Here is a 24,273-nt window from a genome sequence, read left to right as displayed (position 1 = left end):
TTGTCCAAGAGACATCTCCAATATTCATATGGACAGTTTCATCAGTCAGTCGGTCCTAAAGACATTTCTAATAAACATGGGGACAATCTCTTCCGAGTGGTAATCTGTCCAATTGACAATGAGGGGAAACAATCAAAAACAGAAACACTCAAAAACATTACACCGGTACTGCATCAGACAAATACAGGAGACACATATTTATGGATACCATCGGTATGTGGTCTCGAGAAGCCGGTTCCAGTGACCACTCGTACTGGAAAGAAGCTGAGATTGCTCTGGGACTCGCTAGTCCCCACGCGCCCGGCTATAAACAACACCGGTGTAGTGTTTTTGAGTGTTTCTGTTTTTGAGTGTTTCCCCTCATTGTTTGGGAACGCTCAAAAATAGATTGACAAGTTTTTCTGTGTATCCCCCCTATTGAAAAGTCGTGGTCTCTCTAGCTGCCTATTGTTTGGAAACACTGACACATGGGGAACAACCACAGATGTTACACCGGCACCCCGACATACTCGTCTTTATGAGAAGGAAAAGGAGGTCCTAATCATCGAGATAGCTGTCAGCTCCGACAGACACGTCCTAGCACGTGCGGAGGAGAAACGATCGAAGTAATGTGGCTGTGACTATCTCATCTCGCTCATCATGTTGTCAACACGGTGGAGCAGCCAGGACTAATTCGGCCTGGCTATGGCCGTTTCATCTCTTTCATCATGCTGTCAACACAGTGGGGCAGCCAGGACTGATTCGGCCTGGCTGTGACTTCCTCATCTCACTCTGTGACTGCGTCATCTCTCTCGCCATGTTGACAACTTGGCAGAGCAGCCAGGACTGATTTGGCCTGGCTGTGACTGTCTCATCTCTCTCACCATATTAACAACTAGGCAGTGTGGCGAAGACTGATGTGGCCTGGCTATCACCGTCTCATGTCTCTCATCATGTTGTCAACACGGTGGAGCAGCCAGGTCTGATTTGGCCTGGCTGTGACTGCCTCATCTCTCTCACCATGTTGACAACTTGGCAGAGCAGCCAAGACTGATTTGGCCTGGCTGTGACTGTCTCACCCCTCTCATCATTTTGTCAACACGGTGGAGCAGCCAGGACTGATTCGGCCTGGCTGTGACTTCCTCATCTCTCTCACCATGTAGACAACTTGGCAGAGCAGCCGAGACTGATTTGGCCTGGCTGTGACTGTCTCATCTCACTCGCCATATTAACAACTAGGCAGGGCGGCGAAGACTGATGTGACCTGGCTGTGACCGTCTCATCTCACTCATCATGTTGTAAACACTACTATGAAACTGGTTAGGAGTGAGCGGGGCATGATACTGGTCAGAAGTTACAGCTGATACTATAAAACTGGTCAGGAGCCAACCCAACTATGGTACAATCACGAACGTACCGGATATAGCCTGGTACCACTGGCCACCGTCAGACGCCGCTGTTGTGTTTGACCTATTTTGACTTTTGTATTGACGGGACGTCCGTCCCGTCAATACAGCGTCGTCTGACGGTGGCCAGTGGTACCAGGCTAGTACCGGATACTGTAAAATCGGACAGGAGTGCATAGTTGGCTGACGATGTCCCGTTACTCGCCAACATATTACTCTCTGTTCTATAGGGACGGATTCCCCTTTTCTATTATTCATGTATTGGCATCCTCCTCCCCGATTTTACAGTGTCCTGTTATTTGGATATTGGGGGTCAAGGTCCACATGCGAATCACATGGCAAGTACCGCCCACGTAGCCCTTTGATTGACATGGCACACGAATAAACGCCTCTGATTGGTTTAGCTAAGATCCTAGCACGTGAACATTTCATGGCCGCATGGCCAACACAACGTGCTCGACACAAGATTGCGGATAGTCGACTCGAAAGCATAAACACTCGTACGTTCCACAAAATCCAGATGATTCACAACTTCCAATCGTCATGATGTGGTGTTTTGTAGCGCAGCCGAACTCCGTGGTTCTAGAAGTTAAAGTAGATTCACAAGCAAATGGACAGATTTGTCTTGATAAGGTAATATCATAATGTCTTCTTTCAGTCAAAATTACCGATTTCTTGGATCTGGAAATCCCGGACAGCTGACTGCGGTTGACTGGTTTTTGCGTTAAAAACCTTCAAATTCCCTTTCTGGTTCATATAACATGTTATTTCTTCACCTCAGTATTGTCAATATATCATTCGATAAGTTGCAGTAGCGTGTATTTTGCATTGATGTTTTATTTCTGTGCAATATTGTAGTTATTGTGGGAATCCTTTGTTGATCTGAATGTCTAAAAATAGACATTGCTAAGTTTCTGCATACATTATCCTGCCATACACCGTGCATGCAGGCTATGCGTGCTGACCTAAAAAGCATGCTCCACCTGCATGTCAATATTGCTTTGATGTTGCCGACTTGGTTCCGCCGACTTGGCTGAGACTGACTTGGCTTTCATCATCGTGCCAGAGGCGTCAGGATTATGTTGAAATGATGTTGAGATTGAGAATGATTACTGTCAGCATGGTCAGAGATTGAGATATGTGGAAAAAATACAACTGAACTGGCGAAAAGTTGAGTAGGCCCTATACTAGTATAACCTTAGGGTCTTTAGGGAGGTTTCTGCTTAATAAAAAATAACAGAGGTTCCACGGACCTAAAACAATATTTTGATCCTTCGGCATCCATTCCATGAAATGACCATCCAGCATCCGTCACTAGGGCTATATATCATGATTCAATGGTTGATACTATTTATCATTATTTGATATTTGTGACCCATTCTAGTAAAACTAGTCGCATATCGCACAAGATGAGCCTAGATGACACCAGGAGATAATAGAAGAAATTGATGTCGTCAGATTTCACAAAAGGCAGACAATAGTGAAATGAACAAACAGTCCGTCTCAAGCTGAGAGCGACATGCGACAGGTTTTGCTGGAATGCGTCACATTTGCTCATCAGAGACGGACAACGGTTTTGTTTTTAAAAAACTTGACATAGGAATGAACCTTCATTATGACAAATCAAGCAGTACCAGTTGATATGATAAATATGAGTAATGTATGCTTGATGACATTGATCCATGTACCCCACTATCATCCCAGCCAACTGAAAAGCATTGTATCTCTATAAGACTATCTTTCTCTTTCTAGGTTTGCGAACAGCTTGGAATCATTGAAGTCGATTACTTTGGTCTTCAGTATGAGGGAGCAAAAGGCGAACACCTGTGGTTAAACACGAGAAATAGTATATGTCGCCAGCTTCAAGGACGACCGCCATACAGACTACAGATGAGAGTCAAATTTTATGTCCAGCCACACCTGTTATTGCAAGATACCACCAGGTAAGCTTCGATGTCCTACTCATAGGCCTTCTCTAATCAAAGACGGCCTGTCGGTCTACTTGAACTGTTGGTTGACTTCCTCTGTGCAAAGCTGTCAATCGCCCACCACATATCGTGTTGCTAATGACAACCAAGATGCAGGACACTTGGCGAGGGGTTGTTTTCAAGTTCATGGAATGAGTCATTATGTTAACCCACCAAGTCGTTTTGACCAACTTGTTTTGAGATAAATCATGCAAGCTTTCAAAATCTTCAATTCATAATCATACAGTTGCAATCCATAACTGTGGACCTCCTGGCTTTAGCTTGCATAACTAAACTGTGGACCTCCTGGCTTTGGCTTGCATAACTAAACTGTGGACCTCCTGGCTTTAGCTTGCATAACTAAACTGTGGACCTCATGGCTTTGGCTTGCATAAATAGGTCTGCGAATAAAATTGGTATCCAAACAGTAACTGCAAAAGCAAGTGTAAAAATTGCATCATCATGCCATCGGTATTTACAAGGTGGATTCCCTTGTTTCCAATTTGATCAAATTTATGACCTCATCATTCATCCAGGTTCAATCAGAGTTGTAAACATCAACAACTGTCAACTGGTCTTAACCTTGTGAGGTGAACTACCTGGGCAAGTTGTAAACAAGCTATTTGATGAACAATCAATAGCCCCAAGCAGATCAATAGCTATAGCTTTGTCTATTTAAAGGCTATGAGTATGATGATGTTTTTGTTGGACCGTCAAGGCCAAGTCACTTTACCAAGTCCAAGGCACTTGCTTGTTGATGGTGATATATATTATCTATTTATCACATAGCGAAAGATAGACCTAAGTATAAGACATGATAGAGGAAGTCAATGAAATCAATGACAGTGATTTTTTGTTGTTGACTGACATGTATTGGCCTTTGGTGCACTTCACATTGATGAATCACTTGCCAACCACACAATACTGTGGTTGATTTGATGACAATGTCCTCGAAATGGGCATTTTTGACTTGGCTGAATTGGAACACATTGAATTAATGGATCCCTGTGTCATGTTGAGGTCATCATTCCAGTGACCTGGGACTGACCTGCTCTGTTAAGAGTCAAGAGGTCAACTGATCATGCAACCTAGAGTTGAAATTCTGTAATTCTACCTACCTCAACATGAGTGTGTCATAATGTGACCCAACAATTGACCATTTCCACTTCCAATGTTTATGCAACCTAGCAATGAATTGAAATCCAGGGTAGCCCTGATGGGTATTGGTGACCCAGTGGCCTGGTCAAATGGCTGCATATCCTGTCATTGATTGTCAGTACCTGACAGCCTGCATATTGAAACCCTGCCTTGAATTGTAAGTTACAGTTTACAGAACCTTGACTTGATACGGTTGAAGTTCAATAGTAAACAATGTCGAAACCTTTGATAAAATGCCAATCTTGACCGACTGACTGTGAAGGGTTTCCCCTGTAATCACTCACCCTGACTGTTCAATGTGATCGGGACATGTTCGAGTTTTATAATCAACGGGGGATGTACACCTGGAACAGGGAGCGCGAGAATTGGACAAGCTTATGAAAAAATACTGGTCAGGCATGCCAGGAACTTCCTCAAACAAGTCATGAAGTTGAATTTTTGACTTGGTCTTGGAGACTGAAAAGTGATATCAACTGTCCAGTCCACCTTGTCTTGGCAACCAACACAGTCTTTCCTCCTAATGCCAGGGGGCAAGAGCTCAGTGTCGGAGTGAAGTTCTCCGCAAGAAAGTCTTTTTTAAAGACCTGAGTTTATGCTGTTAGTGATGTCCTCACACTGACTGTATTACAATCCTTCATGTCCTTCACCTTGCTGGTGCTGTCATGAAGGCCAGGAGGAAACATTTATGATATTGACATTTCTCATTCCAATGTTTACTCCAACATTCTTTCCACCAATGGCAGGCCCGACAATCCAGCTCAATAGCTGTGTTTATGTCCCAGACCCAGTACATCTGTACTACTATCCCCAACCAGAAGGGGCCTGTCATTTGATTTAATTGCTGTGTTTACATGTGTCATGATCCCCTAAATCATGCTGGAGTCTATTGTCACAGTAAATTTTCAATCTTTGCATATCATGTCCTTGTGAATATTTAATGAACCATTTCAGTTGTTATTCAGTCATGTATTGGAATTTGTTGAGATTTGATTTGTCCCTGCTGGTTGTGTTTTTCAACATTTCCAAGAAGCAGGGCCCTGGGAATCTAGCTGGGGCTAAGGTTGTTGATGTGGTGTTTTTCTTCGAACCTACCAATAATCTCAACTCAAGTGAATTATTCATAACTTTAACATGCAGTCATTGTTTTCCCTGGAGTGATAGGTTTGGAGAAGAACAACTGACATGGCCGGTTGTTTGTAAGGTATTGCCTCAACAGTACTGTTGTTGACCTTCTTGGAAGTAGTTTGCTCCCTTCATAACTATTCAGTTCAGGTCTTGGGCAAGGGTCGAGGGGTTTTATGAATTACTCAGTCATGTCATCTAAGGTTTCAGTCTTTTTTGGGGTAGGGAGCAATGCATGGTACACTGCAAATGATATATAACTTACTGTTGACATGGTTGATACAGTCAATGTGAGTCATTGGCATTTAAATATCTCAAGGTTCCAAATTCTGTCATAAATTGAAACATTGAAATCTCAGGTTGTACAAAAGAGTGTGGTTTACAAATGTCTGTAGCGAGAGATCGCTCACACTGTCACAGGATTAGACCTTGACCAGTGTCTTTTCCGCTTTGGAATTCATTTCCGATACTTAGGCCTGATTATTACTCAAGTATATCTTGAGTACACACTGGACTTCAGACCCACTTCTTCCGTTAATTGGACTTTGGAACTGGATAATTGAACTTGTTAAGAAGATAAAGTGGTAGTCTATCACTATGAGCATTTATGACTAATATGAGGTCTGATTGATAAATTAGTTTTGATTGGTATGGGTCGGGTGTCTACTAAATTGACTGAATTGACAAGTTTGTTTTTCTGCTTGTACTTTGGACCAAATTTTGGTTTGACCCATGAATGAGCTAGTTATATTTGGCATATTATAGAGCTCTTAAAATGGGTTGATTTGATTGTTTGGGTCAGGCAGGCCAACCGAAGTTGTTAGTCTAACACGTTCAAAGTTCAGTTCGTCCTCTCTCCTCACGCTCTTGTCAAACAGCTGTCCCCAGAAAATGCAACCCAGTGGCATGAATCGGATAAAATCACAAATTCTGGCCTCGTAGGCCTCTTCTTCTATGACGAAATAAATGTCTGTTGTCCATCACTTCGATGTTGATTGAACAACTTCAGGCAGCAGCTGGTCAGCTCAAATAAATAAAAGTGGAAACAGTGGTATGTCGTCATCAAGTTGTCAGTCGTGTTCAGTCAAGGTCTGGCTTCTCAGTCCCTGGATCCTAAGCGGAGTGCAGGGGGGGGGGGGGAGTATGGTTTTTATTGTGAATTTGTTAAGTTAACAGCCCTCGAGCATTACCTTGATCCTTGTAAGAACACGTGCCCTTAGTTGTCCCAGTTGTGAGTTTATGTGACGTCATCAGCAGCTCTATTGACTAAGAGGAAGCAACAGCTGGCCGGGTGACTTTGTTGATGTGACCTCGTTGGCACACAGCCAACTATTGCAAGAGTTTTTTAGGATCACAATGTCATGGTCCTTGATAACACTAGAGTACACATGTGCTCTCAGGATGGGAAGAGGAAATATGGGTAATAAACATTTTGTTCATATTGACCTTCACCTCCTGTCGTTTCAGATATCAATTCTTCCTGAACATCAAACACGACTTTGCGGCCGGTGTTTACAAGACACGATCCACCGATGAAACAGCGCAACTCATCGCTCTCATGGTACAAGCCGAACATGGCGACTTCTCCAAGCAAACCGCGTTGAAACTAATCTATAAGAGTTTCTGTCCTGAAGACACGCCGGATGATGTGATTCAAATGGTGTTCAAGGAGCATGAGCAGTTGGCCGGTATGACGGCACCAAAAGCTGTGTACCAAGTGTTGTCCGTGGTGTCTGCGTTCCAGGATTACGGCATTGTACGACACTTGGCCAAGGACTATCGTAACATGGATTATAACATCGATGTTGGTCCGGAGGGAATCTCACTCTATAATGCTGAGGGGGCATTTACCGAGAGGTATGTAAAACTGCCCACGATGTAGCACTTTGGAAAACAAATTAGGACATGAAATACTAGAAACTTTTCTCAATTCAAGATACTTTTGAGGTGAGGAAGTTAGGCCTGCAGACATGTCAGATGATGTTAGTGGAGGAGGGCAAGAATAAATGTTACTGATTGAAGAGGATAAAGCCAACTTGTTCATTGCATGATAAGACATAACCATAAATCGTTTATGGATTTTAATGTATCAATATTTCCTGTTGCAGCATCACATACCCGACAGTCCATATGGTCACCAACTCGGGAAAATGTGTCTACCTGACGATAATGAGCGACCAGGGTGAGACCAAAAAGATGTGGTTTCTTCTCGTCAGCAAGAAAGCGGCAAATGGTCTTTATCGATGTGTGACGGAGATGCATTCTTTCTATCGCTGTGATACCGTGAGAAACGCTGTTTCATCACAGTACAGCCGTGATATCAAGGGTACCATTATCTCAATCTTCAATGAGAACACGACACTAGGTAGGTCAAGTGAACAGGGTCATCACAATACAGCCGTGATATCAAGGGTACCATTATCTCAATCTTCAATGAGAACACGACACTAGGTTGGTCAAGTGAACAGGGTCTCGTGAAAATCTGGTGAAAGTCTTTGGAAGACTAGACAGAGTATTGTCGTCAAATTATGGCAAGGACGAGGAACTTTGACCGGTTGGCAGCAGGAGTTAGCAGTCCAATACACAAGGTTTTTCACTTTTCAGGCCCATGTCCATTTCATCCAAGAAAGGAACTGGAGTTTATTGGTGTAGTAACTTTTGCAGCCACCTTTTGGTAATAAAGTGCCTCATTGTGACATGATTCACAGGATCCTTCTATCAGAATAATGATTAGGAAATCCTTTGACATTGTTAAGCCTGATTTGTATCTCTCAGGTGATTTACTCAGACATATGATTTCAATACATTTACCCTTTTCACTTCAGGAAAGAACTACGTGTTTGACATCCGGCGGACATGTCGGGAGGTGCATGACTATGCCCGGCGAGTGTTGTACTCTAACGGTGCCGAGGCTAATAAACAGGAGAGTTCTGATACTGCCAGCGACGGCGAGTGTGGAGATGGGGACGAGTGTGATTGTGTGACAGATGAGAACAAAGTGGAGGTGCGTACTGTTTCCCAGAAACATTTAGAGCTCATTAGATTTGATGGCGGTGGTGGACTAAATGGTATCTGCCTCCACAGTCATAACCAAACATGCAAGAAGAGTTGAAGATTATCTAAATGTATTGGTACAGTGTTAGTGATAGTCTGGGAGAGTGTCTACGTTCAGTACACTCTAACAAGCCCTCTCAGTAGTGGTGAATGTTAAAGACAATATTTCATGACCTGTTCTCATTCTGATACCAACTTTTTCGCGTTCACGCAACCAAAATTACACCAATCAATTCTAATATCAATCACTTTATATTTCAGGCAATAAAAGCCAGGCTAGAAAAATACGAGGACTCAATGCTGTGTCGTGTGTGTATGGCTGAGGAAATCAACACGGCGTTCATACCCTGTGGCCACTTGATCTGTTGTGTAACGTGTAGTAGCCACGTGGAACATTGTCCAATCTGCCGCAGTGATATTGAAAACATTCAACAAATTTACATGCCCATGTCGTGGAGGTAGTTACGGGAGGAAATGAACTTCTAGATATGGTGCATTCTATGTTCGGTTATCCGTCTGCCAGTGAAGTGTTCAAATGGTCCATTGCCGTGCCCCAGGAGGTGTTCCTCATCTGAACTGGGTCAGATGTTCGTCTGTGTTCAGCCATCGTTGGAGCATCATTGACCTCTTGTCTTCTGTATTTTCGCATTGATTTGAAAGAAGAACTTTATTTGTGTGGTGAGATAGTGACGATACCTGTGAGTGGCCATCGGACTAATTCTGTGATATGGTGCTAGAGTTGGCTGTGTGTGGTCATGTTAAATTGATCTGACGATATCTGTGATAGGAAGGAAGGAAGGCAATAAGGTTCTAATGTGTGTCCTGAGCAAAAAATCATGAGAAGTTTGCTCTCAGAAAAATGCTTTGATACTAAAAATTTAAAAATTTGAATAACTTGTTTTCTTTTTAAAAGTGATGCAAAGCAGTGGGTTTTTGCATTGGAAAGAATACTTCTGTTTCGTTTTCTAAAGAGCAGTGGTAAATAGGATGGTATTGATAGTTAGAAAGTGGGCGAATCCACTGCTGTTGCCAGTATGTGCTACTTGATTTTCTGGCTGTGCTACAGAAATTGTGCTTTGTCCATGCTAAAAAAGTTAAAATTTAATTGAAATATCTATGATTTGTTGTGGAAAGAAAAAAATTTCTGTTTCGTTCTACAACTACATCTAGGTGATTTAAAATTTCTCTCGCCTTGCTCAATTTTGAGAGAAATGATTTCGGCTTGAAGGATTCAGTGATGATGTTTGTCTGTGTTTGTACACTCTTCAATGTGCTAATATGTTAGTTTTCACTTGAGTAGAGAACTGGTTGGATGTACATATCTTTCTGGTATTCAGATGGTAGTACACTTCTGCATGAAGTGCCTCAAGCAGGGTAGATTTATTTGAATTTTTGTTCTCTGGACTTAAGAAACTGTAGTTGACATATCTTTGGTTGGTTTGTTTTCATAAAGTGACTGATGTGTATACTGTAGTTCATTCCAGCATTCTATTTCTACAACATTTACACGAGTAAAAGCTTCTAACTGCTATTATAAAAGTTGTATTCTACCTAACTGCGGGTTATTGCTTTGAGTTTGATCTCTGCTTTAACTAACCCTGCACAGGATTATATAATCCCATGTAATACATGTAGTTAAATACTTGGAGAATAATGTCAACAAACAAGGCCGTGGCATGGTGTTATAATCAGAACATGGTGGATCATGTGGTGTCCAGGGTAACAAAAGAGAACTTACAATTGGTCCTATTTCTGATCTCAGGCTGTGGTTTCATTAGTTCTGTTTGATGGGTAATACAAGGGGTATGCCCTTGATTCCCCTTGAAATATCACAGGTGGTCAAGTGGTCTTGATAGATAGAATCCGTAATGAAAGAAAGCCACTTGGTAGTAAATGAATAAGTTGGACATTTTAAATGTTTTTGTGCCATAAAAGAGTGAATGATCTGTTGTGTTCCAATCTTGACGTGAAACTGGGTGCTAGCTGACTACCATAAACCTGCTTAATCAAAAGTCTCATCTCCAGAAAATGCAGAGGGGCAGACCGTTAAGATAGTTTTTTGTACATGTTTATATTGAAGTCTATTTCTCGATGACAATAACGTGCTCCACCGCTCACTGCTTACCCTGTCCTGGAGGTCTTCACATACTTGGGAGTTCTTCATATCGGAATTGTAGGTTGGACTTGTAATTTTCAAATTTTGTCATATGATTTCTATTTCTAGTCTTTGTGAACAGAAACACATTTTATTTTTCTTCAGTGTTTTGTATTATTATGGTGTCTCCTGTAGCAAGCAGTGTTCCATTCGGTTGTATAACAGACAATTTTATGTGTTTTTTATTTTTGTATCCTGTCAAGACATAATGACATAATACTTCCCTTTCATTTCTTGGACGTCTTCGATTGTGGTCAGTCTGCGTGTTACTATTTTTGGTTGGCCATGAACAGTGAAAACAACTTGGTGGTTATGACTTTGATAGTTTTAACACTATTTGTTTTTGTTCCAAGAAAGAAGTAGGATTGTTGCCTACCTTCATTTGCACATTATAATTCAGTTGGTTCAAGTTATTCTTTGCAAAAAGCTTCAGTTTGAGTTCTAAAACACTTCAGTTTTGTCTTCCTCACGTTAATAAGTACTGCTCTACTTGATGCCAAGTCAACCAAATAGTAACACGGAGTTTCCAAAACTTGCTGGTTGTGGGTCACGTGAAACGATTGAAATAGAAAGTCAATTTTGCATAATATTGTATCAAATACAAGTCTGCTTTGTGCAGAAATTGAGTGGGTTTCTCGTGATCGATTGACCCAGATCCGATTGCATCAAAATGTGGCCAGTAAGATGGCCAAATTATGATAAAATCGAACAGTAATGGAACACAAATTTTTCAAATATGGCACAAATTTTATTAAAAGAAGAAGTTGTTTATTCTTCCAATCATTCAGTGAGAACATGTTGGTCACGCTTAATGTTTCCGATTGTGTTATCATTGTATCAATATTGATAAACACCAATATCTATCACCTTTATTGCATTGACAGAGCAGGTCTCTTCTCTGCATTCAAGCTATTCGTGCGGTTGACCTCTTTCAACACTTCTATTTCAAACATTCAAATATGTAATGGAGATGTTCTGGCCAGTGGCCAAACACAGTCCTTTCATAGCTGTTTGAGAAAGAATACAGTTGGCCCCTTTTAGTCTAACTCTTTTGGCAACCAAAATCATAGCGTAGGAGTTCTTGCCGTGCGGCCCCCACAAATTCAACGCTGATATCAACTTTTCCTTGCAATTTTAAGAATTTGATCTCCTTTCAAACTTTTGTTGTGAACTCAAAAAGTGGCTTGCATGTTGGTTAATTCCGATTTATTTTATTGCTGTTTGTATAAAAGAGACTTGTCAGTGTGATATCGTACTGGGGGTTGACATGTGATGACTCATTCAGTGTGTGGGCCAACTTACACAACTTGGGATTCCATTTCTTCCCTCAAAGTTGTCCTCTGGTATGAACAGGCTTTGGGTGGGTTTTATGAGACAACAGAAAATAGACAGTTGTTTGAGTTGGCTAATGAGTCGCTTGCTGTGGCATTAGGGGGGGGGGGGGGGGGGGGGATAGAGAAAGAAGTTGAACTGTGATAGATATTTGTGTTCATGTGTTAACTTACGAGGCTTCAAGAAGTATGGTTCCTTGCAATAAAATGATATAATGTTGTTGAACAGAAGTTAAATACGACTTGTTGTATAAACCACAAAATGATATGGTTGTAGGCTACCTCCGCCAAATAATGCAAGTAGCAACAATGGCTTTGCACTTCACTGTGTACTTAGTTGCAGTACATATCAAATTTGCTAGGCCCTGGACAGTGTATTAGTAGTAAACAATGGCTTATATCTTGTGTTATTTAAGTTTTCAATTCAAAAATCCATTTTGTCTTCATCCAGGATCAGGATCAGTCATATCTTGTGGTCTACAGGGTGGTCCAAAAACAAAAAAGGATGAAGATGAATTGAAATGCTTTCTCGCTTGTCAATTAGATCTGAGAATCCAAAGTCAATGCAATTGAATCGTTCTGAAAACGTTTTGTTAATTTTCTACCCAAGTGCATATCGATTAGCCCTGCCTTCAGTTGTAAAATGAGCCTTGTCTTTATTGTGTTCATTTCTGTAATACACATTTTAAACAATTTGAGAACAACATGTATAATTCAACAACACATCAGTTGTGAGCACTTGCTGTGTATCCCATTGAAAACAGGAGTCTCATTTAACTCTGTCATTTTATAAATATCATGTCCGTCATAGTGTAGATAACTTTATTCCAAAGAAGCAATAAATTTTTATGAGAAAAATGACACTTGTATTGTCCGTTTATCTTGGCACTTTGTTTGTACATGCAGGACGTAACAAAATGTCACCAGAGAAGGATACCCTTGTGGTCTTGTCTGGATTTGCAGAATTCACAACTGGCCCCATGTTATCTTCCCGATGTGTTGATGTATTTCTGTCAACAGGACACTATTTCCTGGTCCCATGGAGTTCAGGGCAAGGATGTACTCTTGATTGGGACACTTTTCCAAGATTTCCTTATGGCCAGCTCCTATTTATTTTCAATTAATAGCAACAGTTCCATTGAATGAAGTACACCAACGAGTCGACTGCATTGCATCATTCAGATTTTATGCAGGATAAGTACTGTTGCACTAGATTAACCCGCATTGTCAATATTTTTTGCTCTGGTGACGACCAATGTTGGCATCTGTCAATTGAAGTCAAAGGCTCATGATGAAAACAATGCATCAATATTGATAAAGTGACAGACCAGTAAACTATTTGTCATTAGGTGTCCCTATACTTTTTAGGTGGTTCTCACCGAGAAGCCCTGTAAGCCGCAACGGCCCCTGGTCATTTTACAGTAGCGAAGAAGTTTTAAACGATGTCACGAGGTGGCAGCACCTGAGCATCGGTTCTCGCTAATCCGGCCGCCAGGCCAAATCCACTTTTTATGAAAAATCCAAGATGTCAGCGCCCATGGAAAAAAAACCCGGCTTTAAAAACAAATCTTTCACCCCCAAATTCTGGAAACCTGGTGAGTTACTCTCATTGTCAATGGTATGTGTCGTACCCTTGCTGTCGAGTGAAACGTCTGTCCAAATTTGACAGCTATTGCTTGCGTATCCGAAAGGAATTTTGTGTTTTTGGAGGTGCTTGAAAATATGTCAACAATCTCAATGTCAATCTGTTGTACTGTACAGGACGTTGACAGTTATTGAGTTAAATGGTTTTCCTCAATGAAGAGCTACAAAATCATCGTATTTCCTTCCAGGCACCCCTGCTCCAAGTGAACGGTTATCAGAGGAAAGGATTTCAAATGATACATCTCAAGAAGGGAGTGGGTCAGCCATCATCCACAATCCCAATGCCTCGTTATCAGTGGAACAACAGCGGCAAAGGTTACCTGTCTTCAATGTACGTAGAGTAGAGCCTCTATCATAATTTGAAGTTCATCATTGAAATTTATTGTGTGCTTGCCTCATCCTTAATATGAAGTTTATTAATTCTGTTAACACTTTTAGCATCAGCTTGCTATCTCGTAATCTGTGTTTTTTTTATCCTAATTTACAGCATCGAAACAACATCTTGTACCTGCTGGAGAAATACTCGACTGTTGTCATCGTGGGAGAAACAGGATGTGGCAAGAGTACCCAGATTCCCCAGTATCTATTAGAAGCTGGATGGGCAGCCGAGAAATGGAAGATAGGTGTGACCCAACCACGACGGGTTGCTGTTGTCACGGTAAGAGATTCCCAATCAAACTTAGGTATTGGGATAATACTTACCACCAAGATTTGAAATACGATCTGACGAGTTATTTAATTTTAGCCATCTCTTTTTTGACAGTGATGATAATGGCAATACAGGAAAACATCCCAAAATTAAAAAAATCATTTTGGCATAGACTAGACTCTCCTGCAATCATATGTCATCTTTGTTTAAGGTTGCAAATCGTGTTGCTGAGGAGCGAGGAGTCATTCTTGGTGACGAGGTTGGATATGCCATCCGCTTTGATGACTGTTGGGATGAACAAAAAACAAAAATCAAAGTAAGTCTGCATCACATCCAGCATCCAGCAAATGGCTTCTACCCTGATGGCAAGTAGAGGGATGTGTTCCGCAAAAGCTCGAAGATGAATTGCTCCTTTGGTACCACTGCTTGTCTACCGGTGCCAACTGGTACCAAACATAAGGACCTGTGTTTGAGTCCAAGCAAAACTCAGATTTATGTCCCTTGATGAGCAGGCGTGTGTTTCAGGGTACTCACATTTCTTCCTGTATGCAGAGATTCCTTGCACCTGAGTTTCCACTTCATTGAATTTCAGTTTATGACGGACGGTTTACTGGTAAGAGAAATGATGAAGGATCCGTTGCTGTCAAAATACAGGTGAGTGCTGTTGTTTGATTACATTCAGATGTCACGTTCTCCACAGACGTAATGCCTGGGCTGGTGGTTCACAATAGCCGTACTTTGCAGAAACGACTCGCTTTATACAGAGTAAAAGTAAAACATGAAATAAGGTATAAGATCAGTGACATATCAATGCTAAAACAATAGTCATTGCACTTTTCAGTGTTGTGATGCTGGATGAAGCCCATGAACGTACACTTCATACAGATATCATCATTGGACTTTTGAAGAAGGTACGTCTCTTTTGCTAACTGCTCGTTTCTTTCTCATGATAACCTTTCACTGTACTTGTTTGCTTGTCACTTCGAGCAAGCCACTTTGCCTTGTGTAACTTCCTTGTCTGATATGTGTAGTTGAAACAGTGATGGGAGAACTTAGTGAATGCTCTTGATAATGGTTTTCAACCAGTAAATGATCTCCATTGCTGCTTTAATTCAGATCCAGAAGAAACGAGAAGATTTGAGATTGATTGTTGCGTCTGCTACGCTTGATGCGGAGGCTTTCTGTGACTTCTTCAATCAGAACAACACAAAAGACAGGAGGTAAGACTTCACAGAGAACAGATGTCTGAAGGTTAGTTTGAATAGTTTGGTATCTTATACATGTAGCAACGAGTCTATCACTGTTTCTCATCTGCAACCCACCTATCAAACGCCTGTTAAACCTCTCTTTTTTTCAGTAAAGACACGGCAGTGATATTCAGCATCGAAGGCAGGATGTACCCAGTCGATGTCCACTATTCTTTAGAGTAAGTCTCACTTTTGACTTGACACTGAATGGGAATATAATCAGTGCGTATTCTTTTGTCATAAACTGTTGTCAATGCTATGATGTCTCTTACCTTTATTGTCCTGTTGGCCACTTTCAGATTGTCAGTGCCTATTCTGTGTTTGGAAAAAGACAACGTAAATCTGAGGAAAAGCAGAAGTAAAGCTTAGGCAGTGGTTTAGCTGACTATCGGTTGATTCCCTGATAGCTCTCCCAGATGTTTTGACATATGAGTAGCAGAAATCATTTCAGATTTCAGAGTTGGCATAAATAAGGGTGTAATTTTCCATATTCCCTGTGCAGTCCCCTTCCTAACTACCTGACTGCTATGGTTGAGACGATTGTAAAGATACACAAGTCTGAGAAAAGTGGCGACGTGCTGGCATTCTTGACGGGACAAGACGAGGTAGACCATGTGGTGAGACTTCTCATGTAAGTACTCGGGTTGCTTGACGGATAAACTCCACCTAGTCAAAGGGTGTCCTTTCTTCCCAGGTTTCATCAGATTGAGTTAAATTGAAGCTTGAATACATAACTGATGTAAGATTTTACAACAACTCTTGCTAATAATGGCGCTATATTATAGCACTTACTTGATGTTGACCTTAAGGTGGTCACACAAATTGACGTCCATAAAAGCATGCTAAATACATGTAGCAATCTTTCCCGAGAATGCAGACACTTGATATTGTATTGCTAATTCATGATATGGATTATTACTTCTTTCATTTCCAATTCGTGGATCGTTTCGTAATTTAGAGAACATGCAAAGAAGATCCCAAAGAATGAAGAAAAGATGAAAATATTACCAATGTATGGTGGACTCCCTTCATCAGAACAGGTGCGTTATTCTTTTTCTTTGCTTTTAGAATTTCATGACCTTGTACATGTATTATCTGTGTCTTTTATTTACAAGTATTATTGATCAGTATACAAATCTTTAAAAGCATTTGAATGAAATCACGCAGACTGCTTGGCAGTCTGTGGCTCGCTCTGCAACCTCTACAGTGCCCAGCCAACATTCTCAGTTGTTTGTTTTTCTCCTCTAGTTCAAGGTATTTGAAAGAACGCCGAGGTTTACCAGGAAGATAGTAGTGGCTACAAACATTGCAGAGGCTTCAATCACCATCAATGGCATTGTTTATGGTAAGAAGTCAACAGTTGACATGAATATCTATCATTTGAGAAGGGTCAGAAAGCTTCATTTAACACAACAACTAAACAACTGGCATTATCAGAAAATTTCACAAGAGTTCTTTCAATTAAATGGTCATAACGATATGTTGTGACATGACAATTTCTATGATGTTCACCACTGTTTCTTGGCATTTAAATTTGTTCCAAGGGTCCAGCCTATGTCAATATCGTTTATTCACCCAGCTCAGTCCAAATGTTTACCTAAGTCAACAGATTTGTGAGTCAAGATGCTGTGACCTCATGTTTCAGTGGTGGATTGTGGTTTTGTGAAGTTAAAAGCATTTAATGCCAAGACTGGCACAGAATCGTTGGTGATTGTGCCGACATCACAGGCATCAGCTGAACAGAGGGCTGGAAGAGCTGGCAGGATACGATCAGGGAAAGCTTACAGGTTATATACAGGTAAGATCATGTTCCTAGGTTAGGGAGACATCGGGTTCGGGTTACAAACAAGAGTAAGGAAAATGGCAGATTCCCAGCCGTATAAGGGCTGCAACCTGAACCAAGGCACATGTTCCCAATGCCTGAAGGTGGAGCTCATTACAAAGTCATGCTGGCTCCATATTGAATTGGAATGCTTTCTCTGATGTTTGTTTGGTAAATATAGTTTAATTGTACCTTTCCTTACAGAATCTGACTATGAGACACTGGCAGCCAACACGATCCCCGAGATGCAGAGGACAAGCTTAGCACCCGTCATCCTCCAACTGAAGGCTCTTGGGATTGATAACGTGCTGCGGTTTAGTTTCCTCTCAGTAAGTCTTTCTATTTCATCCAGAAACGGCACATGAGCATCGTCGCCTACAAAGCAGTGATATGGGCAGTCTTCTGATCTCTCTTGTTACAAACACTTGTGAGTGATAAAGAAACTTGAAGGAATGCCAATGCTTTCTTTTGGAGCCTCCTGAGACAGCATTGGCTGATTTCCCAGATGTTATCAATGTTTGTCTTCCTTCTTGCAGCCTCCTCCTGCCCAGAATATGGTCCGTGGTCTAGAGCTTCTCTATGCTCTCGGTGGTAAGTCAGTCTGTACTTTGGTGGTAAAACCTCTCCTGATTGAATCAAAACTCTCCTGGAAAGGCTCAACAGTCGCCGCAGCCTTGTCCTTTATCCCGATTCCCAACTTTGCTAATGCTACTCTCATTCTTTTACAGCTCTGGATGACGGTGCTCGCCTGACATCGACTCTTGGGTTAAAGATGGCAGAGCTGCCATTACCACCAATGTTCAGTAAGATGTTACTCGCCTCGGGTGAGTTTGGTTGTTCTGAAGAAGCCATTACGATAGCTGCCATGATGCAAATACAAAATGTGTTTTTCACTCCGTCCAATCAGAAAGTAGCTTCGGTAAGTATGAAGATTGCTGCGAATACGAGGAGATCATTGCCACCCAAAATGACTTCATCACCAATCATGTTTATACCTATGTACTGGAGCAAGACATGTGGCAAATGTCTTTCTTCTTTACACTTTGTGACTGAATGAATGGGGACATTAGAAAGTTGGACTTGATTTTGACGGTGCTTCGATGCCGATGCAGGTAGCTTTATTGTTCTGTTTGTTAGATAAATCACACGATTCTGGTCGAATTAAGTTTAATCCTGTTCAATCATTTTCCAGAATCGTGCCAAGCGGAAGTTTTCTGTCGAGGAGGGCGATCACATGACCATGCTTAACGTTTACAATGCATTCATCAAGGTGAGTAAGACATGTAACCAGCCTATATCACTTTATCATGCAGACAAGTCATGGTCTGGCGGAAAAGTTCCCAACTGGAACATGATTCCCAACTGATCATGATGATGATTATGGCACAAGATATGCTCCAGTGAAAAGCTAATACCAAATGAGAAGAAACATCCATGGCTAGACTCACCTATGACATTTCGTTGTGTTTGCAGTATAAGAAGAATGCACAGTGGTGTCATGAGAATTACCTCAACTTTAAGGGCCTAACGAGGGCGACGGAGATCAGACAACAGCTGGTCACATTGATGAAGAGGGCTGATGTTCCATTAGTCTCCTGTGGAGGTAAATACTATGACCATTTGAGCTGTTTACCAGATGTTGAACTGGTATTGCACAGTACTGTAAAATCAGCCAGGAGTGGTCACAACACACGTGCTTCTGTTGTGATATATTCCTCTCGACACCGCAGATTCCTGCACAGCTCCTGACTGAGTTTACAGAGTTCTCTGGTTGACTGCCAGTGATTAAGTATGTTTTCCTGTCTCGAGGTGTCATGAGGTCGGCATAATCTACTACCAAGGTTGCCAGTTGGTATCATTGATATGATAAAGGCATCTCCAATCCCTGGGCCTTGTGACATGATCTGCATTCTGAATTGTGACATGTTGCAACCACAGAATGGATTGATAGACTTCAAGATGGTGTGGATGAATAGCCACAGATTACTGCCTGGGCTTTCACTGTCAATCTTTCTTCTCTCCAGATGATGTCACTACAATACGACGGTGTATCACAGCGGGATTCTTCCCCAATGCTGCCAGACTACATTACACAGGTGAATACCTGACTGTCAGGGATGAACACACTCTCACAATCCATCCTACTTCGGTGCTATATGCAGTTGATCCCCCAAAGTGGTAAGTAAAATTGGCAATTGTTTTCACTATCATAGACCTTATCCTTGGGACCCAGAGGCCCCCATCCTTGGGACCAAGAGACCCCAATCCTTGGGACCAAGAGGCCCCCATCCTTGGGACCAAGAGGCCCCCATCCTTGGGACTAAGAGGCCCCCATCCTTGGGACCAAGAGACCCCCATCCTTGGGACCATGAAGCCCCCATCCTTGGGACCAAGTTATGTTGTTTTGAAGTAGTCAAAGAGAAAACTGCAGGTGGGTTCTCCAAGACGCTTGCCGTTGTTGGGCTCAACCACATCTACAGAGGGCCCTTCATAGTTCTCAATGAAGTATTATTACAGTATGACTCATATCTACAATTCTCTTTCAGGGTCGTATTTGGTGAAGTGATTCAAACAAGCAAGGAATTCATGCGAGACATCACCGTGATCGAATCCTCGTGGCTGTATGAACTCGCTCCTCACTTCTATAACTTTGGGACGGACAGGGAAGTCGCAGTCAAAAGGGCTAAACTGGCATAAACCAAGCCAACTTAAACAGCTGAGCACTCGCTCTAAACAATCCTTGTTTATGGGACTTTTAACAAAAAGGAAGAGGCAGCGAGTTACCAGGGATAAGGGAGCAATAGGGACTTTGCACATATGTGCCATTTTTCATTTTTGTAATAAAAGAATAACATTGCTTCATACTTTATTATTGGTCCATTTATTTTCGGAGCGTTACAGGTCTTATCTTCATCTGTGGAGGATGATTCACCAGATCAGTTCATGGTTCATTCAGCACACCTGTCGGCTGATCACTCACATTTCACATTGCAATTTTGCGTCAATGGCAGTGTTGTCACATCATCCGTGTTGTCTCCAACATCTGCCAGAGGAGAAGTCGACATGCTCGTCAGTCTACGATTCACTCGAAAGCTGGCATATCCATCTCGGTTGAGAAACTGTCATCAAGGAAGAATTGTACTTTTGCCAAGGTTTCTGAAGTAGAATATCATCAATCGTTCATATGATTATTGACTTGTCTTTGCTCAAGTTCTCGAGCCAACAAATTATACAAGATGACCATACCTACTGCTCTATTGGAAGTTGCTGATTGTGACGTTGTCTCTTGCATCGAAGTAAATCGCTTCTTTTGCCATGAGGAAAATTGACTCCTTTTATAAGCTGTTTGCCAGTTAATGAAGCTTTAGGACAACAAAACCTACTTAACATGTGACCATACCTTCCATTTGATCCTGCAACTTGTTGGTCTTTTTCAGTGAGGTCATGACTTCTTGAACGACTGCAGGCTTGTTGTAGTCCAGCTGGTCCCAATGATAGCTCCGTGTTGCAGATCTTCCAAATTGTTAAGAAGTATTATTGTAAATTATGATCTTAGGCATCCCGATGACATTCCATCCTCATCTAGCAACCACTAATAATATCCTGAAAAAAAACTTGGTGCCTTTTGAAATTCCTATCAAAGCCCCCAAAATAATAGGTGAAATAAAAGGATACAGCTCATGACATATCCGATCAACATCTCTGATCATCTCCAACATGTCTGCATAAGATGGCCTGAATGGCATCCTGGAGACCATCACCTCGACTGGAAGCTGGACTCTTAGACATTGGTACAGAGTGACACATTTGTCATTCTCCTTCGACAAGCGGTCCGAGACATCCTGCAGCTGCTGTCTGAAATGAAAGCAAGATATTCATATTAGCTACTATTTTGTGATCGAACTGTTCTAAGACTAAGAGATCATTCACAGGTACCTTCACAAGTCCGTGACTGCCCATTCAAGATATGATACAGGTACGTCTTGTATCACCAGCGATGGTAGATATTTTAAGTATCTTGACAATTTTCCTTTTAAGTTCTGGACTAACAACCTGAGGAGACTAGAGAGACGACAGTACCAAAATATCATGACAGGTACCACCCTGAGGTACCCTTGTTTCATAGCAGCATGGTATATCAAGAGTATAAAACTCACTGAAGTTCGATGAACTTTATTATCTCATCTTCAATTGTGCTGATCAATTTTCCTATCAACCGTTCCTGCAAGTTCTCAAAGTTCTTAAGAGGAGTAGCTGACACCTTCACCCTCTGGCAGCACTCTAATTGTTCAGCCAGGTTGCTGATGCTGTCCACACATGGCCGACCTTCTAAAAGTGTCTGATCCCAAAGTGACAGATTCTTTTTGATGACCTTAAAGCTTCTATTCAATTGTTGAGAAAGAGCTACTTCTGCTTGCATCTTCTCACGAGGCTGGAAAGAGAACTGAAAGATGCAACAGGGCTGTCAGCTGGTCATGGATCTTCTACAGGAAATGTGATGCTAACATAAACTGAGCAAGTAGGCCGTTCTGTTACGGCGTAAGTCCAAAATTCGTACAGACCCATGACAATTCTGGTTCCGGTACAGTTTGTCGCATTCCAGATGGGCCGCGCGTTGGCCGAGCCTGCATTCACGACGCACCGCACCCACAGTTACGACGTCGGACGTGATTCCCATTGTTTCCTTCCTCGTGACGCAATTATTTCATGACGTTATGAGCCATTGACCATTCACACAAGTAGATTTATTCACACCGGCGCCACTGAAGTGCAGGTGTTGGACATCATCATGTAAAAAATCGTCTGCTATCGGGGAAAGTGTAAACTGTTGATGAATTTGCTGATGAAAATGTTGATGGGGGCCCTCTAACTTTGGTGGCTTGACATTTGTTTGTTTTTAAATATTTTTCAATCAAATTGCGCTATGTTATACTTTAGAGGAATTTAGTGAGGTGGTAAAAAGGAAAATAGCAAATATTTTATATGAATAGGTGATTTTGATTTTGAGTGGAGACCATTTTTTTAGGTTTTCGAGATGCGCCGATCGGCTTTTAGATTCTGTTGATGGGTCCTAGTACTTACAGATTATCAGCGTTGTTCCAAAAATCGAAGACAGATCGAGTTTTCACCCATCCCTATTCCTATTCGTTGTTCTGTAGGGATGCCCCCAGCAGTTTAAATATCCTAGGAATGTATTAGCGTCTTTTTCTCGCGCGGAGTTGCATTGGACACTCTGTCGTATGTCACATCCTTCGAAGTACAAGGGACACACGATCTGCACCCTCGCGAGACGAGTTGCCCATACCAGGTAATGCCAAATCAGTTGTCTCGTATCAGTTACCCCCAAGACTAACACTGGAGGAACAGGGTTGTCCGCTTCACTGCCCATACTGCTGTAAGGACGCTCACAGCAGTTTGAAAGTTTTGTGAATGTATTGGTGTCTTTTTGTCTCAAGTCAAGGAGCTGCATTGGACACTGTGAGGTGTCACATCCCTCGAACTAAAGGGACACAGCTCATGTGCCCTTATCAAACAGCACTTCATGTTAGCTATAGCTCAGTTAGAATTGTCTCGTATCAGGTACCACCCAAGAAGTAGGCCTAATCCAGTAGTGTTTGAGGAGATGATATGAATAAACACCAGCAATGCTTCGTCTTCAACAGACGATTGCGGTTTACCAGTTACTCTAAGCACGGGTTACTCTGGGCAGAGATGGGGTGTCAGTGTCTCTCTCAAGAGCGAACAGCGGACTGTCTGCAGGATTTCTCTCTCATCCAATACTAAAGAGACAGGGCTTTTAGCACCTCGGTAGGCATAACCATAATATACATCGAAGGATAGGATACAACACAAGTTTGAATGTCCTGGAATAATTCGCGTCTCTCTAAAAGACTAAATCGGACGCTCTGTAATGTCACATCATTCGAACTCCAGGGACACATAGATACACACATTGAGCGCCAGTTATTTTTAATAATCTCACTTTTCGAGAGTGTCCCCCACGCTGAGAGACCGAAGGACAAGAGACAAAGGCTGATGATGTGTTATTCGGGATTGAAACGGGATGCAGACTCTGGGCTATTTCGTCCCTGTCCGCAGGCGTGAGGTATTTTGATGAGGAAGGTGCATTTGGTGTCGTTTGGTAAGTGCATAAATCTAACTTTTCGAGAGTGTCCCCCACGCTGAGAGACCGAAGGACAAGAGACAAAGCCTGATGATATGGCAACTTTTATTGGGCAAGTATATAATATATAGGCTACATATGCATGTACTACAAAACTTAGAATTAGTGGCCGGCGTGCGGAATCAGAAAAAAGGAGTGATCAGCACACTTATTGACCGAAGGACAAGAGACGAAGGTTATGATATGACAACATTTATTTGGCAAGTACATACATATAAATAATGCAAAACTTGGAATACAATAACACAACGTTGATACTGCTGACGCCGCTTGAGCCGCTTGAGCAAGCGTGTCAAGGGATCAGATGTTGGGTCAGTGCGGGATGGAGGGTGGTGCACTGTGAGTGTCGATAAGGATGGGGGGGGGGGGGGGGGGCAAATGATAATAGCATAATAACAATTGAACAATGTACAAGTCATAAGTAACCGTGACTGCTTTCAAGGTGGCAAGAACTGATTGCTGACCAAAACAATGACATATCCTGTTAACACCAATGGAGCATTCTCTTGTACTGTATTTTAGCCCAAAACCGCCCAATCAAAATGGTGCAGAGAC

At 41.9% G+C, this 24,273-nt stretch overlaps 3 protein-coding genes across 3 annotated transcripts; 2 read left to right on the top strand and 1 right to left on the bottom strand.

Moving 5' to 3' along the window:
- Positions 1–1,670: 1,670 nt before the first annotated feature.
- LOC135496270 (E3 ubiquitin-protein ligase MYLIP-like) lies at positions 1,671–12,286 on the top strand. The gene is made up of 6 exons (XM_064785511.1): positions 1,671–2,018; positions 3,138–3,328; positions 7,100–7,489; positions 7,741–7,997; positions 8,458–8,636; positions 8,948–12,286. The coding sequence occupies exons 1-6, from the start codon at positions 1,929–1,931 to the stop codon at positions 9,146–9,148; spliced, it is 1,308 nt and encodes a 435-aa protein (XP_064641581.1). The 5' UTR covers positions 1,671–1,928; the 3' UTR covers positions 9,149–12,286.
- A 1,276-nt stretch (positions 12,287–13,562) lies between these two features.
- LOC135496268 (probable ATP-dependent RNA helicase DHX35) lies at positions 13,563–20,374 on the top strand. Its single transcript, XM_064785507.1, has 19 exons — positions 13,563–13,767; positions 14,005–14,147; positions 14,304–14,474; positions 14,677–14,781; positions 15,058–15,119; positions 15,307–15,376; positions 15,582–15,685; positions 15,823–15,891; positions 16,215–16,343; positions 16,671–16,752; positions 16,961–17,057; positions 17,358–17,510; positions 17,739–17,863; positions 18,071–18,125; positions 18,263–18,453; positions 18,727–18,804; positions 19,008–19,137; positions 19,559–19,712; positions 20,081–20,374. Exons 1-19 carry the CDS (start codon positions 13,698–13,700, stop codon positions 20,229–20,231), a joined length of 2,139 nt encoding a protein of 712 aa, XP_064641577.1. The 5' UTR covers positions 13,563–13,697; the 3' UTR covers positions 20,232–20,374.
- Positions 20,375–20,396: 22 nt separating this feature from the next.
- Positions 20,397–22,173, bottom strand: LOC135496277 (AFG2-interacting ribosome maturation factor-like). The gene is made up of 5 exons (XM_064785524.1): positions 22,097–22,173; positions 21,692–21,966; positions 21,210–21,389; positions 20,935–21,047; positions 20,397–20,690 (listed from the first exon to the last, which is right to left on the bottom strand). Exons 1-5 carry the CDS (start codon positions 22,163–22,165, stop codon positions 20,617–20,619), a joined length of 711 nt encoding a protein of 236 aa, XP_064641594.1. The 5' UTR covers positions 22,166–22,173; the 3' UTR covers positions 20,397–20,616.
- Positions 22,174–24,273: the final 2,100 nt, after the last annotated feature.

Source organism: Lineus longissimus, chromosome 11 (genome assembly GCF_910592395.1).
Source record: "Lineus longissimus chromosome 11, tnLinLong1.2, whole genome shotgun sequence".
NCBI classification, from domain to species: domain Eukaryota; kingdom Metazoa; phylum Nemertea; class Pilidiophora; order Heteronemertea; family Lineidae; genus Lineus; species Lineus longissimus.
The sequence above is the reverse complement of the archived record's forward strand: the minus strand, read 5'-3'. Positions and strand labels throughout refer to the sequence as shown.

What these genes read in the sequence shown, in the direction of transcription:
- LOC135496270 (XM_064785511.1), top strand. Translation starts at nt 1,929, where the DNA reads ATGATGTGGTGTTTTGTAGCGCAGCCGAACTCCGTGGTTCTAGAAGTT. An exon ending in GACAGATTTGTCTTGATAAG is followed by an intron (nt 2,019 to 3,137) that starts GTAATATCATAA and finishes TTCTCTTTCTAG; the next exon opens with GTTTGCGAACAGCTTGGAAT. An exon ending in TTATTGCAAGATACCACCAG is followed by an intron (nt 3,329 to 7,099) that starts GTAAGCTTCGAT and finishes CTGTCGTTTCAG; the next exon opens with ATATCAATTCTTCCTGAACA.
- LOC135496268 (XM_064785507.1), top strand. Translation starts at nt 13,698, where the DNA reads ATGTCAGCGCCCATGGAAAAAAAACCCGGCTTTAAAAACAAATCTTTC. An exon ending in TCATTGGACTTTTGAAGAAG is followed by an intron (nt 15,377 to 15,581) that starts GTACGTCTCTTT and finishes GCTTTAATTCAG; the next exon opens with ATCCAGAAGAAACGAGAAGA. An exon ending in CATCAATGGCATTGTTTATG is followed by an intron (nt 17,058 to 17,357) that starts GTAAGAAGTCAA and finishes CTCATGTTTCAG; the next exon opens with TGGTGGATTGTGGTTTTGTG.
- LOC135496277 (XM_064785524.1), bottom strand. Translation starts at nt 22,165, where the DNA reads ATGCAGGCTCGGCCAACGCGCGGCCCATCTGGAATGCGACAAACTGTA. An exon ending in CGGAACCAGAATTGTCATGG is followed by an intron (nt 21,967 to 22,096) that starts GTCTGTACGAAT and finishes TTCTCTTTCCAG; the next exon opens with CCTCGTGAGAAGATGCAAGC. An exon ending in GTTGCAGGATCAAATGGAAG is followed by an intron (nt 20,691 to 20,934) that starts GTATGGTCACAT and finishes ATTCTACTTCAG; the next exon opens with AAACCTTGGCAAAAGTACAA.